The sequence below is a fragment of the Onychomys torridus genome, chromosome 4 (assembly GCF_903995425.1).
Source record: "Onychomys torridus chromosome 4, mOncTor1.1, whole genome shotgun sequence".
Lineage (NCBI taxonomy): Eukaryota > Metazoa > Chordata > Mammalia > Rodentia > Cricetidae > Onychomys > Onychomys torridus.
In genome coordinates this window covers 6,474,291-6,492,701 of record NC_050446.1, presented here as the reverse complement: position 1 = coordinate 6,492,701, position 18,411 = coordinate 6,474,291, and the positions used below count along the sequence as shown (strand labels likewise).

Here is an 18,411-nt window from a genome sequence, read left to right as displayed (position 1 = left end):
AAGGGCCTTACCATGCTGAACTGGATTATGCACAGATGTGTCAATGTCATAAACTGAAAGGACAGTGTAAGTTTTTCATACATAACGGCCTTGGACGTGCAACTCTGCCTCTTCCTGAGTGCAGGGGTCACTGGAATGTACACCTAGTGCAAGACTGTAAAATCTTTGAGGGGAAGCTCCTATTCCATAGGAGGAAGGAGACTATGTGCCGAACTAAGTTGGGCAGGATCAAAAACTCCATTGAAGCTTGTCTTCTCAACCTCAAAGACATCTCTGAAACTGAGGCAAGACTACCCAAGGCTGATCCAAGAGGCAAAGGCTTGTAGGGCCGGTGCTGTGAGCATCTGTGTCCCGAGAGACATCCGGACTGAACACTACACTAATAAACAGTAACTAGTCCTTCAGAAGTTCTGCATTTAATCCCAGCACTCGGGAGACAGAGGCAGGTGGATCTCTGTGAGTTCAAAACCAGCCTGGTTTACAGAGCGAGATCCAGGCCAGGCTCCAAAACATCACGGAGAAACCCTGTCTCGAAAACAAACAACAAAAAACAAAACCAAACAAATCAAAAATTTCATTTTAATCTTCCCAAAGTTCACAAGCCCAGGCTGCTTTAGCTTGTGCATGAGCCTGCTCTCCACTGCCACACTCCCTTCCTACTCATATCAGCCTGCACTTTTCACTCTTCACCTAAGCAAACTGCAGGCAGAAGCACATTTAACCCATCTGGGCATTATGTTTTCAACAATCAACAGGAGGAAAGCCACCTGGTATGGATCAGACCCAGTATGGTGGCTCACATCTACAGTCCCTGCTACTTGGAAGGCAGAGGACAATTGCCTAGACTACAGAGTAAACTCAATGCCAATCTGATACCTTTTTCTGGCCTTCACCGGCACCAGACAGGCATACAGTGCATGCACATGCATATACACATACATGCAAACACTCATACACATAAAATAAAAATAAATCTGAAAAAGATTATAATTCTTAACATAAAAATTGGAGGCAAGCGAGGTGGTGGTGGCACATGCCTTTAATCCTAATACTCCAGAGGCAGAGGCAGAGGCAGCAGATCTCCGAATTTGAGGTCAGCCCGGTCTACAGAGCATGTTCCAGAGTGGTCAGGGCTACACAGAGAAACCCTGTATCAAAAAAAATTGGAGGCTAAGAGAATTTCCCAAACTCATGGTAGTCAAGATTTAATACCTCTTCCCAGCATGCCATGTGGCACCAACACTGTTCCATGAAGTAGAACGCTTGGGGTCAGACAGGAACAAAGGTGCTGTTCAAGAACTCGAAACCTGCTGGTATAAGGAGGGGCATTTTTTTATCTCCTGGACTTCTTATCATGGAAGACAACGGGGTCACAGCATGACTCGTTTACAAGCATCCTGGTGGCAAGAATGAAATGGAACCATGGCAGATCTAGGTGAAGAAAGAAAACCTGACTGCTGTTTGGAATATTGGAACTTTTGACACAAACCAGAGTCACCTGGGAAGAGGGGACCTCAACTGAGGAACTGCCTCCGTCTGATTGGCCCATCATGGGCTTTTTCTTAATTGCTAATTTATATAGGGAAGGACAGCCCACCAGAGGCAGTGCCATCCCTAGGCAGGTGGGCCTGGGCTGTATATTAAATAGCTGAGCAAGCCAGGGGAAGAAAGCCAATAAGCCTCTGTGGTCTCTGCTTTAGTTCTTGCCTCTTGGGTCCTGACTTGACTTCCCTGAATGATGGACTGTACCATAGAAGCATAAACCAAGTATATCCTTTTTTCCCCTGACTTGGTTTTAGTCAGTGTTTTCATAGCAAGAGAAAGTAATTAGAACAGAAATCTAAAAGAAAAATTTCTACATTATTAAAAGTGGACAAAATCTGGAAAAAATACGTGTGTGTGTGTGTGTGTGTGTGTGTGTGTGTGTGTGTGTGTGTGTGTGTATACAGATAGAGAGTGCGAGCCAGCCATACAACCAGCATCTGAAATGGAAGATTCAAACTGCCGTGCTGATAAAGTGATTATTCTGGGGAAAAAGGAACCTCCTGGCCATGGTCCTGCAGCTAAAAAAGAAGCTATAGAAACATCTGAGTCCAGATCATAACCACACAGATCAACTACTTAAAGTGCACAACTGGGAGCTAGAGATTTGGCTCAGCTGTTAAGATTGTTTACCAATGATGCACAAAGCCCTGGGTTTAATTCCCAGCACTGAATAAACTGGGTATGGTGGCCTACTTCTGCCCTCCTAGCCCAGTGGAGGCAGAAGTTCAGGAGCTTAAGGTCATCATCACCAGCTATAGACTAAATTCAAGGCCAGCCTGGGATATACAAGAGAACCCTTTGAGATAAAGTAGTTTTCAGTATCTCTGTAGGTGTGTTCACAGTCATTTTTTTACCTAAAGACATTTTATCATTCAAGAAGAAACCCTACCATCCTTCCTATACATTCTATTTCTCCTGGATTAGGACACCAGAACTCTACTTTCTGTCTCTATGGATAACCCTATTCCGGATTTTATATAGACAGGCCATAAAATGCACGCTCTTCTCTTGACTGACTTCTTTGTCTTGGCTGAGTCTTGGCAAATACTATACTATAACTCCCAGGAAGCCATAAAATGTATGCCAGGTGTATTATGTGAGATGTACACGATAACACCTACAGCTTTGGTAGGATCAGCAGATATCATGGGAAGATAACACAAGTCTCCCAATTTTTGTATGTGTGTTGGGAGCAGAGGTCAACAAGGTCTCACACTATGTATCCTAAGCTGGTTTCAATATTCCTGCCTCAGGCTCCTAAACTCTGGGATTATAGGTGTACAACACCATGACTGGTGGTTTTCAAAATTTTATTAAATAGTTTTTTTCTTTTTAAATATTTTTTTCAGGGTACAAAATAATGAGTTTCATTTTGACATTTTCATATAAGGACATTAATTTCTGTATTCCTCAAGGGCTCCTGCATGACTGTTCTGTTCTTGAAGGCGCTTTTTAGCATGTGAATAACTGATATAAGACCATAGGTCTCACAACAAAGAGCATGATCCAGATCACAGATTAGATGACCATCCTTGAAAGATGCCACAAAGACGATCCTCCTTCAAGTGGAAAGCTGAAGAGTAACTGCATGCATGACTTTGGTGGTCAGTGATTCTTTCAAATCCCTAAATTCTAAGCCAGGTACAGTGGCACATGCCTTTAATCCCAGCACTTGGGAGGCAGAGGCAGGTAGAGCTCTGTGAGTTCAAGGCCAACCTGGTCTACATATGAGTTCCAGTATAGCCAGGGCTACAGAGTAACTATGTCTTGAAAGAAAAAAAAAAAAAAAAACGGAAAAAGAAAAGGAAACCCAATTCTAAAAGGAAATTGATAAATTCTGTGCACTCAGTATAATGAGATCAGCTTTATACCAATATAGTCCACTGGTTTTACCCCACAGCTGTATTTAGCTGGACTATAAATGAAGTCCAGAAGAGGCTCTGTTTGCTCCATTCCCATCTGATTTCTGGGAGAGTTCAGCAATTAGTGACTCTGAACAAAGGAATGCATCTGTGAAGCTCCACTTTTCAGACAGACTAGGGAGTATTCCTCCGCATTACTTTGGTCCATGTTTCTGAGTATCAGCTTTTAGGGGTATTACTTTGGAGGCAAGGATTCACTATATACCTCAGGCTAGCCTTGAACTCTCAACCCTTTTCCATTAGCCTCCTGAGTGCCACTATGCCCACTTTTCAAATTGGCCCCATCATCATGAATTTGAGCCAATAACCAATTTGGCAACAATACAGCACAATCAATTTAATAATTTCCAAATAGGCCATTACATTATTCCCAAGGATGCCTGTCCCCTTCCCAAGACAAAGGCTCTTCCTTAGCTGGGCATAAAGCTCACACCTATAACCCTAGCACTCTGAGGTTGAGTCAGGAGAATAGAAACAAGTTCCAAACCAGTAAGGGCTACAAAAAACCCTGTCTCCACCCAAAGCAGGTGGGAGGAGACTGGGAGTATCTCAATTGGCAGAATGCTTGCCTAACATGTACAAAGCCCTGTACCAGGCATAGTGGCACATACCTGTGATCCCAGCACTCAAGGAATAGAAGTTCTAAAGTTAGTCTCAGAAACATAGCAAGTTCAAGCCTAGCCTGGAGTAAGTGAGATCCTGTCTCAAAAAATAAGCCCTTTCTTCTATAGGCAAGACTATCTTATCTAAATCTGTCTAGTTAAGACCAACCTGAAGAAGGTAGGAAGTTTAGAGATGCTGTCTGGTTAAACAATATCAGCAACAGTAACAATCTTTCATTTGATGATTTCAAGTCACCAGAGACTGCCTCCTGTGCATACCACTCAGGTCAGGGAAAGAGACAGGGCAGGGTGGGCTCTTGCTCTTTGACAGGGGATGCTTGGGATAACCTTGAAAGCTGTACTTTGGAAGCACCATGGTTGGTTCTGAATGGGTATCTTGGCCTGGGGATGTGGCTCAGTGGTACATCACTTGTTTAGGTTACACAAGACTGTGGGTTTGACCTCCCCTTTCTCATGTTCTCCCTAAAGGCCAGGTTTGGATCTCACTTCATTAAAGATGAGAAGAGCATGCCTTGCAATATGTGGCAAGCTGGCATTAAACTCTTAAACTCAAGTGATCTTCCTGCCCAGCCACTCTAACTTGAAACAACGCTACCACTAAAGGCATCATCATTTTGGATGGCTTTTTCTTCCCTTGTAAAATGATGTAAAATCATGTTACTATCATGTTTGTTTTTGTAGGACTCAAGTTGTACATACAGGTCTTTAGATCAGCAAACAACATGGCATCTAGAATGTTCTCCTGAATGAAACCCTTGCCCATGAGAGCCCACAAGTGTTGTCTAGAGAGAAGCACAACTGTTTACAGGTAAAACAAACTGCTTTCTTCCTCTACTTGGCTGCCAACTCCTAACCTATGTTTTGTTTTGTTTTTTGGTTTTGGTTTTTTTAAGACCGAGTTCCTCTGTGTAGTTTTGGTGCCTGACCTGGATCTCACTCTGTAGACCAGGCTGGCCTCAAACTCAGAGATCTGCCTGGCTCTGCCTCCTGAGTGCTGGGATTAAAGGGCGCGCCATTGCCCCACAGCCACCTAACCTGTTTTAAACTTGTTTTAAGACATAAATTTTGTTTGGTCACATGAAAATGTCTGAAATAGTCAACGCTATAATTAGCCCAGGCTGAGTGTCATCTCCCAAAGTCACTACCGGTGACATCATCTTTCATTCTCTTTAATAAACCTTCCCTTCCTTTTGTCCCAAGACAGGCTTCTTCCTCACATGCCCCTTACAAAGAAAATTTCCCTGGCTGACTGCCATGGATTTCTCTGCCCATTTCCATTTTAAGTAATTTTTCTGTCTCAGTCTCTTCTGGAACAAAGGCAGAAGGCAAAACTTGCTGGTTTATTTTTAAAAGAAAACTTCACTTCAAGCTGTTATAAGCTAGGAGGCTTTGTGGAGTCACATGACCCCAGTTCACTGCATCTGCTGATAACAGCTCACTGCTGATTCCTGTGGAAACCTCCACCTAAGACTAGTTTCCCAGGGAAGCAGCTTCCAACTGCACTGTTTGTCAAGGCTTATCCCACAGCAGATACCCATTTCTACCCAGAGGGCCCCCAAGTTCTTTGGCTCTTACCAGTTCTGTAAAAACAACAGCACTGCCTTTTTCTTTAGGCAGCTAACAGTAATGAACTCAACAGGAAGTGGTGGGGTGTGCATGAGGTGGGGTGTCTTGCTACGGCCTAGTTATTTACAGAAAGGAATATCTTTTTTTTTCTTTCTTATGCTAAAATGCTTCCCTAAAGGTAATAAACTAATAAAGTGAGTCACTTCTAATCTTTCTCAAAGCCACATAACAATGTAAGTTGTTCAAACCGGAAGAGAGGGAGGGAGAGGAATAAAAGACGGTATTAATGAAGTACATATGAAAATGCCCCAATGACACACATTACTTAAAAAAAAAATTTTTAAACTAGAAGAGCTCGGAGTTAATATTAAATCAATACCTCAAATTAATATATATATTTTTAAAAATCCTTTTAGAACCAGGTGGTAGTGTTACACACTTTTAATTCCAGCACTCAGGAGGCAGAGGCAGGTTTGAAGACAACCTGGAGTTGGGTTCCAGGACAGCCATGGCTACACAGAGAAACCCTGTCTCAAACAAATAAACAAAAAACTTTTAGGATATCCCACTCTGACTTCTCAATAATCTATGTTCAATCTGCTTGAAAAAAAGTTTTATGTCACAGAACTTAGGTCAGTCCAAGAGCCAAATATTGTGGAGTCAAAGTAACCAGAGAGTTAAGCTCTTTAGATTAACCAAAAGGTTTTTTTTACCTGAGTGGTGGCTCATTACTACAATCCAGGACAGAGGGGCGGGGCCGACAGACAAGGACAGTAGGAAGATGGCTGTGCATTTGAGGCTAGCCTGGGCTATATAGTGTGTTCTGAGCCTGAGCTGCCAGAGCAAGAAAATGTCTCAAACAAACAAGCTTTCTCTTAGCACTGGAGAATGGTCACTTTCTCCTTATTTGCCTTTACTCCAAAATCACTGCCAAAAAAATGGATTAGGATCAATATCAGATGTGCCATGAATTCCAGAACATTGTGACTCCTGTAGAATCACAAAGCTTGGTGTAAACATGGAGCACACTCCCACAGCCAGCTGTCCTCAGTGCACCTAGTACCACAGACAACTGTACAGGTTCGTAAGAGCAAGAAGGACCCCCAGGCTGCACTAACCCCTCCAGCTAAACTCAGATTCTCTCAAGACCAAAAACATGAATCAAAATCAGGAGGCTGGTTTCTAGTAGTCTCCTAAACTACCAATAAAATAGCTGAATTTAACAACATAATATTCGCAATACCAACAATTGAACAACAGACTAATTTCCCAATGGAAGTGAATAAAGGCCATGTGGGCTTCAGAGTTGAGCTATCCGATCTTCAAAAAATGACATTTAATCCTATCACTTGGGAGGCAGAGGCAGTCATATCTCTGAGTTCAAGGCCACCTTGGTCTACATAGTGAGTTCCACGACAGCCAGGGCTACATAGCAAGATCCTGACTCAAAAATCTAAAAAAAACCCAAAAAACAAAATAAGGAAGAAAAATGATTCATTAGATGTATATGGGGAAACAGCCAGCTCAGAACACTATTCTATATAAAACTAACCTTTTTAAAAATTGGTTTCCTTTTTTTTAAAGATTGATTTATTTATTATGTATACAGAAAGAGGGTGCCAGATCTCATTACAGATGGTTGTGAGCCACCATGTGGTTGCTGGGAATTGAACTCAGGACCTCTGGAAGAGCAGTCAGTGCTCTTAACCTCTGAGCCATCTCTCCAGCCCTTGGTTTCCTTTTTTTAAAGATTTACTTATGAGAGCATATGAGTGCTCTATTTGCACCACAGAGAGGACATCAGATCCAGTTATAAATTGTTGTGAGCCACCATGCGGGTGCTGGGAATTAAACTCAGGACCTCTGGAAGAGCAGTTAGTGCTCTTAACTGGCAAGACAGCTATCTCTCCAGCCCCTAAAACTAACTTTTTAAAAGAAGTTTCTTGGTTTTTAAAGCTAGGAATATTGTGAGTTCAAGGCCAACCTGGTTACATAGAGAAATCTTATCTTTAAATCTCTTGGGCTTAACCCAAGGATTCTACATTACACAGTGCCGTCCTTGGGCTTCCTACGCTGATCCTAAGTAGGTTAAATATCTTGGATAGTGATCCAAGATTACCTTGGATATGACACCTTATGTGTGGCCACCCAACCAACAAGCTGTCATGATTCACTGCCAGGTTTTCATACTTAGCTATGAAATTCTTAATGACTGTACATATAAAGGAACCAAACAGGATCTTTGGAAGAAACAGGTTACTAGGCAAACTGCTCAGTAGAACCACACAGATTGTATGCCAGACTAGGCCACAATAATGATGGTTAAGGGCACTCACAGCTAAAGTCAAACTGAAAAACCAGTCACGAAACAGAAGGGAAGAAAAAGCCACTGCTCAAGGGTGTCTTGTGCAGGAAGGACAGACAGCACTTCTGTTTCGTGCAGATGCAGAGATGGCCTTTCTCCACCCCTGTCTCCCCGATTAGGCCCACCCCACTTCAGCCAACTATACCCTTAGAATTACACTTTCACTTTTTGAAAAATGTTCCAGCCCAGAGGCGATGGCTCAAGGCTTTAATCCCGAGGCAGTCAAGAGGCAGAGGCAGACACATCTCCGTCAGTTCGAGGCCAGCCTGGTCTACAGAGCTACTTCCTGGACAGCCAGCGCTACACAGAGAAACCCTGTCTGGAAAACCAAAATAAACAGAATCTTCCTGCAGACTCTTTAACGTATCCACACTCCAACTCCGCAAAGGGATCATGACCCAGTGTTCTGGAACAGCAGTGGGGGGCCGGGCCTAAGCCGTAAGAAAGAACTGTTCAGTCCTCACCACCCACAGCCACGCAGATCTGCCTAGCACCCCAGTTCCCATTTTCTCTTCCCCACAGCACCCACGTTTCTGCGAGCAACCGGATGAGGGGCCCCGGTGGCATGGAAACGAGGGAGAAAAGAGGGTGGGGTGAGGATGAGAACCGATGGATAGGAACCTGGGTGTGGGGGCAGGGCTGGCACCAACTGGCATTCCTGAGATCTGTCCTTCTGCCCTCAGGAAAGCAGGCGCAAGAGGGGGCGTTCTGCTCACCCAAGACAGCCAAGGGTGTCACTTGTGTCCACGGCCAGCTTGAGGGCCCCGCGCGCCGCACGGTGTGAGTGTCCCCCATCTGTCAGTCAAGGGGCACTCCCTCCCAGCACCGGGGTCCCGCAGAGCTCCAGCGGCGTCCACCCAGCCCGACCAGCTCCAGACGGCCTGGGGGGCGCCGGGTGCTGGCCGGTCCCCGCGGCGCGGGCCGCCCTCCAGGCCCTCCGGACCCCCCAGCCCGCGGACGGCGCTCGCAATCGTACCCGGAGCTCGCCCTCCGTGCGGTGCAGTCCCAGGCGCCGCAGCCCCACCGCCAGGTCGTTGACACAGAGGCCGCCGTCGCGGTTGACGTCGAGGGTCTGGAAGAGGCTCCACAGGCGCAGCCGGTGGTCCGGGCCGCCACAGACGGCGCCGCCGCACGGATCCCCTACAGAAGCCGGCGACGAGGTGGCGGCGGCGGCGTCCGGCGGCGAGGAGGCCACGCAGCGGCACAACACACTGCTCACCATCGGGCGCGAGGCGGGGGCGCCGGACGCGGGGCTGAGGGCGGCAGGCAGAAGCCGGACCGCGGAAGCACGCCGGCTTTCCTCAGACGGCGAGCGCGGGCTCCGAGAAGCCGGCAGGCTGGAGGGAGGGGCCGCTTCCGGGAACCCCGCCCCGCCGCGCGCGGCGGCTCGGACCGCGCCCCCTGGCACACGGCCGGCCAATCACAGGCCGGGATGGCGGCTCCGGGATCAATGAGGGGGCGTGGCCACCACGCTGGCTCAGAGTCGATTCAAACGGAGAGAGGCGGGGATTAGCCGAAGCGGGGTCCTACGCAAGCAGAAGGCCCCGTGTCCAATTCCCATTCAGAAGCCCTGTTTAGACTGCGGAATGATGAGGCTGGGAGGAGCGGTGGTGTGTGGAGGGAGATCGTAGATATCCGTGGAAATGAGATTTGCATGAGGGCAACTGTGGACTGAAGTTAGAAGACACACTTAGCACCACTGAATAAAATAAAAATTTAATGGGTTGACGACTCAAGGCCGAAAAGACGAATCAAAATCAGGAGGCTGGTTTCTAGTAGTCTAAACTACCAATACAATAGATGAATTTAACAGCGTAATAGTCGCAAGACCAACAGCTGAACGACAGACTAATTTCCCAATGGAAATGAATAAAGGCCATGTGGGCGGACGCTCTGAAGCGACAGACATGCCTTTAGACCAATGACCAGGCCAGTTCTAGCAAATAGGTGTGTCCTTGATGAAATAGCAGGCCTGGAGAGCCAATGATCGGTGAGGCATTTGAGCCACGCCGACCTGGGGGGCGGGGCTTCCCAGGATGGTCGAGGGGCGGGAAGAAGGGAAGTGGGCGGATCTCCGCACACCCCAGCGGAAGAGGCAGATTCAGGAAGCCATTACGCAGCTGGCTGGCGGCGGTCAGGCCGGTCAGGGCCGGGCCCTACGCACTTTGCGTAGCGAGGGGGATTATTAAGGCCTGGTGCTTGGCCCAGAGCAAGCCTTGCCTGTCCCCCTTTTTGGGGAGGTGGGAAGGTGGGCGAGAGGCGAGCCTGAAAAAGAAGAGGAGGGTAATTGGGGTTGTTAAGGGCATTATAATTTTTTTAAAAAGAGGGAAAAGGGGAGGCCATGGCTGTCCCAGCCAAGAAGAGGAAGATGAACTTTTCAGAGCGCGAGGTGGAGATCATCGTTGAGGAACTAGAGCTGAAGAAGCACCTGCTGGTGAACCACTTCAATGCTGGAGTCCCTCTGGCTGCCAAGAGTGCAGCCTGGCATGGTATCCTGAGAAGAGTCAACGCTGTGGCCACCTGCCGTAGGGAGCTGCCCGAAGTCAAGAAGAAGTGGTCTGACCTCAAGACCGAGGTCCGTCGCAAGGTTGCCCAAGTCCGAGCTGCTGTCGAAGGTGGCGAGACCCCAGGGCCCAAGGAAGAAGACGGAGCTGGTGGACCTGGGACAGGCGGTGGCAGTGGCACGGCCATAGCTCCTGTACTGCTGACCCCTATGCAACAGCGCATCTGTAACTTGCTGGGTGAGGCCACCATCATCAGCTTGCCCACTACCACTGAGATCCATCCCGTGGCCCTCGGACCCACGGCCACGGCAGCTGCTGCCACGGTCACCCTGACCCAGAGTGAGTGACCTCTCCTGCTCAGTTCAGCTGCAATAATGGGAAGGGCCAGCTAGTGCTGGGGCAGCCTGGGGCAAATTGGCTGCCAAGGGTTAAAAGTCAGATGGCAATCTTGAAAAGACCATGAGGCCTTCCAAGAACTCTCCAGACAGAGATCTTGTTCTTTTGGGGATTTCCTCAGCATGTGGATAGCTGGATATCCATGACTTCCGCTTGCTGACCTGACCTATGTAGTCTTGAAGACAGAGACTGTCTGTTGTAGCCCCACAGGAGCTGCTGTATCAGTAGGCAGCCAGGATATACTTGTTGATAACTAACTAGGAGTAATACTGCCCAAGTGAAACATCCATTCTGCACAAAGATATTCTGTATTTTCAATTCACAAACATTCACCAGGCACTTCTCAGGATCTTCATGATTCTTATCTATTCGTCCATTCATCAAGAAATTTACGCTGGGCACCAGAAATACCAAAGTATTTAACATTCCCTGAAGACTGGGGAGATACCTCAGTGGTAGAGTGCTTGCTTAGCACTGCAAAAATTAAATATATGAGCCACTTATATTCTACAAGGACAGATGTGTGTGTGTGTGTGTGTGTGTGTGTGTGTGGTGTATGAATAGCTTTACCATGGGATGAGAAAACCCAAGGACTCACAAAAGGCAAGAGATTCCGTGGTGTTAGGGGATCATACACTTGATGGCATTCCAAGGTAAGGGAAATAGGAGATGGAGATACACACTCATAATCCTAGCATTCAAGAGATGGATCCCTAGGGCTCAATAGCCAACCAGCCTATTTGGAGAGGTCCAAGCCAGTGAAGGGACTCCGTCTCAGAAAAGAAAAAACATGTGGGCAGCACCTGAGGTTCTCGTCTGATCACTCTCCATATGTACACAAACACACATGTGCACACACGTGTACCTACATATTATGAACATATAGACACAGTCTTTAAAAGGAGATACAAGATTGACATCTCCCACATACATGAAGGCCCAAACACCTAATGTCCCTTCTAAGGTTCTAGTCAATGAGTGATAACAGAGCTAACTTTGGTTAGCTTTTGTGTTTGAGATAAGTATGTGTGCACACAACAGTAAACTCGGCTCAGTTATGATAGCTTTGAACTATATCCACCAGACTCAGTGGTGTGTGGGCGTGTGCTCACCCCTGAGTCTTTCTCCAGTCCCTACGAGGTGGGAAGAGGAGAAAAACGCTGGTCCAAGTCAGGTACTGTTCTGGAGCAGCATCTTCTAGGATGTTTAGGGTTTTTTGGTTTTGGGGTTTTTTGGGGGGGGTTGTTTTGTTTTGTTTTTTGACTCAGGGTTTCTCTGTGTAGCCCTGACTGTCCTGGAACGTGCTCTGTAGACCAGGCTGACTGCTAAGAGATTGACCTGCCTCTGCCTTCTGAGTGCTTAGATTAAAGGCGTGTGCCACCACCACCTGGTTAGATGTTTAGGTACCTTAAGAACCAAAGTGATCAGGGCGGTGGTGGCGGCAGCAGCGCACACCTTTAATCCCAGCACTTGGGAGGCAGAGGCAGGCGGATATCTGTGAGTTCCAGGCCAGCCTGGACTACAGAGTGAGTTCCAAGAAAGGCACAAAGCTACACAGAGAAACCCTGTCTCAAAAAACCAAACCAAACCAAAACAAAACAAAACAAAAGTGATGAAAGAGACAGGGAGGCATTTTCTGGACGTGTGAGCTGCAGTGGACCTTCCTTCTTTAACTGGCCACACAGAAGGGATAGACGTAACTCAAAGCAGCCCAGGGAAGTGGTTCTATGTCGTCATTTCTGAAGCTTAAGACGGCAGTGTCCATCTCTTGTCATTTGGAGGATTTCTTGAGCTAACGAGTACAGAGTGGTCCATGAGTGTTCTAAGATTTTGCTGGCATTATTGTTGGCATCTCTGCATTTGTCAGATCTGGGGGCTTCTCATTGGCTACCAATAGAGTACAATCCTGAAACCTGGTTGGAGAAGTATCTCGATGATAGAGCACAGGCTTAGCATGTACAATGTCTTGGGTTCCATCCCAGCCTTGAGGAACAAAGAGAGCTGAACCTCTCAGAGACTGTGTTTTTATGTCACTGCAGCCAGGGGAGGCCTGGATTCCCCTTTGCCTCCCTGCTGCACAGGGTTTAATAGCCCTACCAGTGTTGCAGAGCCAGCACGTTCCTTCCAAAAGATGACCTTCTGCCTTTGTTCTTTCTTCTCGGCAGTCCCCACCGAGACCACCTATCACACCCTGGAGGAGGGCGTGGTGGAGTACTGCACAGCCGAGGCTCCTCAGCCCCTGCCGACCGAGGCGCCTGTGGAGATGCTAGCCCAGCATGCAGACACCTCTGTCAAACCACAGGCACTTAAGAGCCGCATTGCCCTCAATTCAGCCAAGCTGATCCAGGAGCAGAGGGTCACCAACCTCCACATAAAGGAAATCGCCCAGCACCTGGAGCAGCAGAATGACCTGCTACAGATGATCCGGCGTTCCCAGGAGGTGCAGGCCTGTGCCCAGGAGCGGCAGGCCCAGGCCATGGAGGGCACCCAGGCAGCCCTGAGTGTCCTCATCCAGGTCCTCCGGCCCATGATTAAAGATTTCCGACGCTACCTGCAGAGTAACACACCCACCCCAGCCCCAGCCCCTGACCCTGGACAGGTAGCCCAGAATGGGCAGCCGGACAGCATCATCCAGTGAGGGCAGGGGTCAGTGCTCTGCCGTGATTGAAGGAAACTTCTGTGGAATTGTAAGTGGTTTCTGTGAGTGGCTTTAAGTGGGCCATGTGGATAGCTCCCTCCTGGACAGATATTTGGGGCTTATTAGTCTGAGGGTAATGAAGGAGACTGGGAAAAGGAAATCGCTAGGCTCCTGGGACCCAGTCTCTGTAGTTCGGCCTCCGGAACTGCCTTGTTGAAATCTGGGAGATTTAGCTGGGAGTGTGTATCTGGTGATGGGACATACGTTGTCATGATCTAAAGCTTGAGACATCACCCGGACTCAGTCTAGGACAGCTTAAAAGGCAGACTGGTTCTCACTGGATCTTCCATGGGCTGCCCCACCTCAGGTGCACCACCTTTTTGGTGCCATCCGCCAGTGCTGGCCAGAAACGCAATAACACCCACGTAAGAATGTCTCCCGGAGCCACTGGGGAAGCCTCCCCTTTCTTCCTCTCACTGTGCCTCCGTTCCCAGGGGACTCTCCTTACTGCTGTGTGCCACAACCATCCAGGCACAGCCCAGCTCTTGGAAATGCCCCGAGATGCATGCAGCCAGCTTGGCTCAGGAATGCTGTGTGGTGGGAATGGGCTGGCCATTTCTAGTCTTCCATGACACCCCTGGGCAGCTGTTGCGAAGTTTGCCCCACCCCCGGACTGTGACACAGTGGGCTTCAGAAGGTGCTGTCAGTGTTAGAAGGCAAACCCCTGTGGAGTCCTGTTTCCTGCTGCAGGGCACTTGAGGTGAACCTCTAATTCTTACTCTGTTTTCTAGCCAGTCATATTTATTCCATAGCTGAACCCTTTCTGGGAGGGCTGCAGGCTCTGGCCACCCTTCTTTCCTCTCTGCTGGACCACACATCTGAAATACAGTGCCCACTAGAGCCCTGCTCAGCGTCCCACCCAGTACTCCCCTCCAGTGCTCCTTACTCAGTGCCTGGTGTGCTGTAGGCGCCCCACCCCCGCGGGCTAAGTGAATCCAAAGTAGGAGGGATGTCCTTGAATGTAAGAGGCGGGAGGAGAGGAACAGAGAGGGGTGCCCCTTTCACACTGTGCTCCAGTGGGACACCGCCTTGGAGGGCTGAAGGGCTTGTCTGCCTTTCCACTGTCTCTGAGGCGTTTACGAAAACCTCCGCCAGACGGGGTTGTCTGTACCACTTTCAGACTTGCCTCAGTCTTTCACTTCACCATCGCGTTTGCCATTTTGCACCATAACTGGGCCCTTCATGACCAGTGGCTACAGCAAAGTTCCAGATCTTAGCCAAGCTGCCCTTCCAGGCATGCACACACAGAGATGCTTAGCGCGCTGCTCTGTGGTCCAAGAAGCCCTCTGGAGACAGGAGGTGGCTTCCCGCTGTTCTGTTCTCCAAGGAGGCACGGGTAGTGCCAGCTACAGAGAGGAGAGTGAGGTGGGGCCCCTTCCCCCAAGTGGAGCCTGTTGGCTCCAGCAGGGTTGCTGCGGGAGCTTCCAAAAGATGAGTGACCCAGTTTGGTTCTACTCTGGGGTTGGAAATCTGAGCCAATGTTGTATCTGTTTCCGTTTGTGTACAAAAAGGAAGCCTAGGTTACTGAAGCGAACTTGTTCTTTCCAGGTCACAACTTTAAATTAAAGAAATATCACCTTTTTATACACACTTCTCTGTGTCTTTATTGATCCCACATAGAAATAAACTATGGCCTCCAGGCTAAATCTGGTCCACCACCTATTTTTTGTTTGTTTTGTTTTGTTTTTGTGTTTTTGAGACAGGGTCTCACTATGTCTCCCTGGCTGGCCTTGAGATGGCTAAAGTTATGTTTTAAGTTTAAATTACGGTGCTTAAGAGAACTATAAAACAAAAATGTCTAACCTGTGAGCTCCACTTGTTTAAGGAATGCTGGGGACTGTTGTTCATGTAGGATAACAAACCACATGTTTCTGCTTCTATAAACAAGTTTGGTTACCCCAACAGTACAGAATGTGTTTGCTCACACATAGGTGGAAGAGATATGTAGGCAGGAAGTGCATTAGGATGTATGCTTGCCCCTGTTGGATAAAGGTGCGATATATGTAGGCTTGTGAGTTGTGTGCAGGGCGTTCACCCATCAACCCCACAGCTCCCCAGAGTTTTCTGAGTGTGGACAGCAGGAAATATTAGATAGAAGGATTTAGATTGTGGAGATGAACAGATAGAAAATAAAGGACAGCCTCAAGAGGGCCTGGAACCTATTCCAACAGGCCCTGACTGTCTCTGCCCCAGGGTATTTATACAGACGCCAAGGGGTGGAGCAAAAGACCTCCCCCAAGCACAGCCAAGTGCAGACCATCTCAGACACCTGCACTCAGGCCTGTGGTCCTAATCATCCTCTCTATGTGGACCTGCTGGGTAAAGCCACGAAGAACCTGAGAATAGGCTCCCACAGGTCCCCCTTTTTTAATATATATATAAAAAAATAACTCATTATTAATGGTTTACAGCAATCTCCATAGCTGTTACACCTCCCAGTATGGGAGTAGAGAATGATATAGATGGAATTCCCTTTTTGAATTAGGTCCAAGGTGACTACAGCAGTCTTTAGCTGCATCCAGCCCTCTTTAAACCAAAAACTCTTAAGGCAACTACAAACTTAAAGAATCCCTTAACTTCATCATTACATTAACAGGTTAACATAAGTATTGCTATACATAGTCACAATTCTCTCAATCTTACATCTCAAAGCAAACTCTTAATAAAATCATTTGAATTTTCTTGCTAACAGAACATAGGAAAACCTTCTGATGTATTCACACACATAAATATTTCCTTAACTCCACAAAACCAGGGTGCATTAATATCAATAGGTGAAACAATTTCTCAAAGGCAAGTCTGAAAGTGGTACAGACAACCCCGTCTGGCGGAGGTTTTTGTAAACGCCTCAGAGACAGTGGAAAGGCAGACAAGCCCTTCAGCCCTCCGAGGCTGTGTCCCACTGGAGCACAGTGTGAAAGGGGCACCCCTCTCTGTTCCTCTCCTCCCGCCTCTTACATTCAAGGACATCCCTCCTACTTTGGATTCACTTAGCCCGCGGGGGTGGGGCGCCTACAGCACACCAGGCACTGAGTAAGGAGCACTGGAGGGGAGTACTGGGTGGGACGCTGAGCAGGGCTCTAGTGGGCACTGTATTTCAGATGTGTGGTCCAGCAGAGAGGAAAGAAGGGTGGCCAGAGCCTGCAGCCCTCCCAGAAAGGGTTCAGCTATGGAATAAATATGACTGGCTAGAAAACAGAGTAAGAATTAGAGGTTCACCTCAAGTGCCCTGCAGCAGGAAACAGGACTCCACAGGGGTTTGCCTTCTAACACTGACAGCACCTTCTGAAGCCCACTGTGTCACAGTCCGGGGGTGGGGCAAACTTCGCAACAGCTGCCCAGGGGTGTCATGGAAGACTAGAAATGGCCAGCCCATTCCCACCACACAGCATTCCTGAGCCAAGCTGGCTGCATGCATCTCGGGGCATTTCCAAGAGCTGGGCTGTGCCTGGATGGTTGTGGCACACAGCAGTAAGGAGAGTCCCCTGGGAACGGAGGCACAGTGAGAGGAAGAAAGGGGAGGCTTCCCCAGTGGCTCCGGGAGACATTCTTACGTGGGTGTTATTGCGTTTCTGGCCAGCACTGGCGGATGGCACCAAAAAGGTGGTGCACCTGAGGTGGGGCAGCCCATGGAAGATCCAGTGAGAACCAGTCTGCCTTTTAAGCTGTCCTAGACTGAGTCCGGGTGATGTCTCAAGCTTTAGATCATGACAACGTATGTCCCATCACCAGATACACACTCCCAGCTAAATCTCCCAGATTTCAACAAGGCAGTTCCGGAGGCCGAACTACAGAGACTGGGTCCCAGGAGCCTAGCGATTTCCTTTTCCCAGTCTCCTTCATTACCCTCAGACTAATAAGCCCCAAATATCTGTCCAGGAGGGAGCTATCCACATGGCCCACTTAAAGCCACTCACAGAAACCACTTACAATTCCACAGAAGTTTCCTTCAATCACGGCAGAGCACTGACCCCTGCCCTCACTGGATGATGCTGTCCGGCTGCCCATTCTGGGCTACCTGTCCAGGGTCAGGGGCTGGGGCTGGGGTGGGTGTGTTACTCTGCAGGTAGCGTCGGAAATCTTTAATCATGGGCCGGAGGACCTGGATGAGGACACTCAGGGCTGCCTGGGTGCCCTCCATGGCCTGGGCCTGCCGCTCCTGGGCACAGGCCTGCACCTCCTGGGAACGCCGGATCATCTGTAGCAGGTCATTCTGCTGCTCCAGGTGCTGGGCGATTTCCTTTATGTGGAGGTTGGTGACCCTCTGCTCCTGGATCAGCTTGGCTGAATTGAGGGCAATGCGGCTCTTAAGTGCCTGTGGTTTGACAGAGGTGTCTGCATGCTGGGCTAGCATCTCCACAGGCGCCTCGGTCGGCAGGGGCTGAGGAGCCTCGGCTGTGCAGTACTCCACCACGCCCTCCTCCAGGGTGTGATAGGTGGTCTCGGTGGGGACTGCCGAGAAGAAAGAACAAAGGCAGAAGGTCATCTTTTGGAAGGAACGTGCTGGCTCTGCAACACTGGTAGGGCTATTAAACCCTGTGCAGCAGGGAGGCAAAGGGGAATCCAGGCCTCCCCTGGCTGCAGTGACATAAAAACACAGTCTCTGAGAGGTTCAGCTCTCTTTGTTCCTCAAGGCTGGGATGGAACCCAAGACATTGTACATGCTAAGCCTGTGCTCTATCATCGAGATACTTCTCCAACCAGGTTTCAGGATTGTACTCTATTGGTAGCCTGTCTCGAAAAACCAAAAACAAACTAACAGAAAAAAACAAACAAAAAAAGCTACAAACTT

General features: G+C 48.5%; 2 protein-coding genes across 3 annotated transcripts in view; one reads left to right on the top strand and one right to left on the bottom strand.

The window, feature by feature from the left end:
* Positions 1-9,383, bottom strand: part of Slc25a25 (solute carrier family 25 member 25) — a 34,286-nt gene extending 24,903 nt beyond the window's left edge. For both annotated transcript variants that reach the window (XM_036184648.1, XM_036184650.1), the window contains exon 1: positions 8,998-9,383. In XM_036184648.1, the coding sequence (XP_036040541.1) occupies positions 8,998-9,243 (246 nt within the window). In that variant the 5' untranslated portion in view covers positions 9,244-9,383. The remainder of the gene's footprint in view (positions 1-8,997) is intronic.
* A 746-nt stretch (positions 9,384-10,129) lies between these two features.
* On the top strand, positions 10,130-15,205 carry Naif1 (nuclear apoptosis inducing factor 1). The gene is made up of 2 exons (XM_036183037.1): positions 10,130-10,864; positions 13,087-15,205. The coding sequence occupies exons 1-2, from the start codon at positions 10,363-10,365 to the stop codon at positions 13,557-13,559; spliced, it is 975 nt and encodes a 324-aa protein (XP_036038930.1). The 5' UTR covers positions 10,130-10,362; the 3' UTR covers positions 13,560-15,205.
* Positions 15,206-18,411: the final 3,206 nt, after the last annotated feature.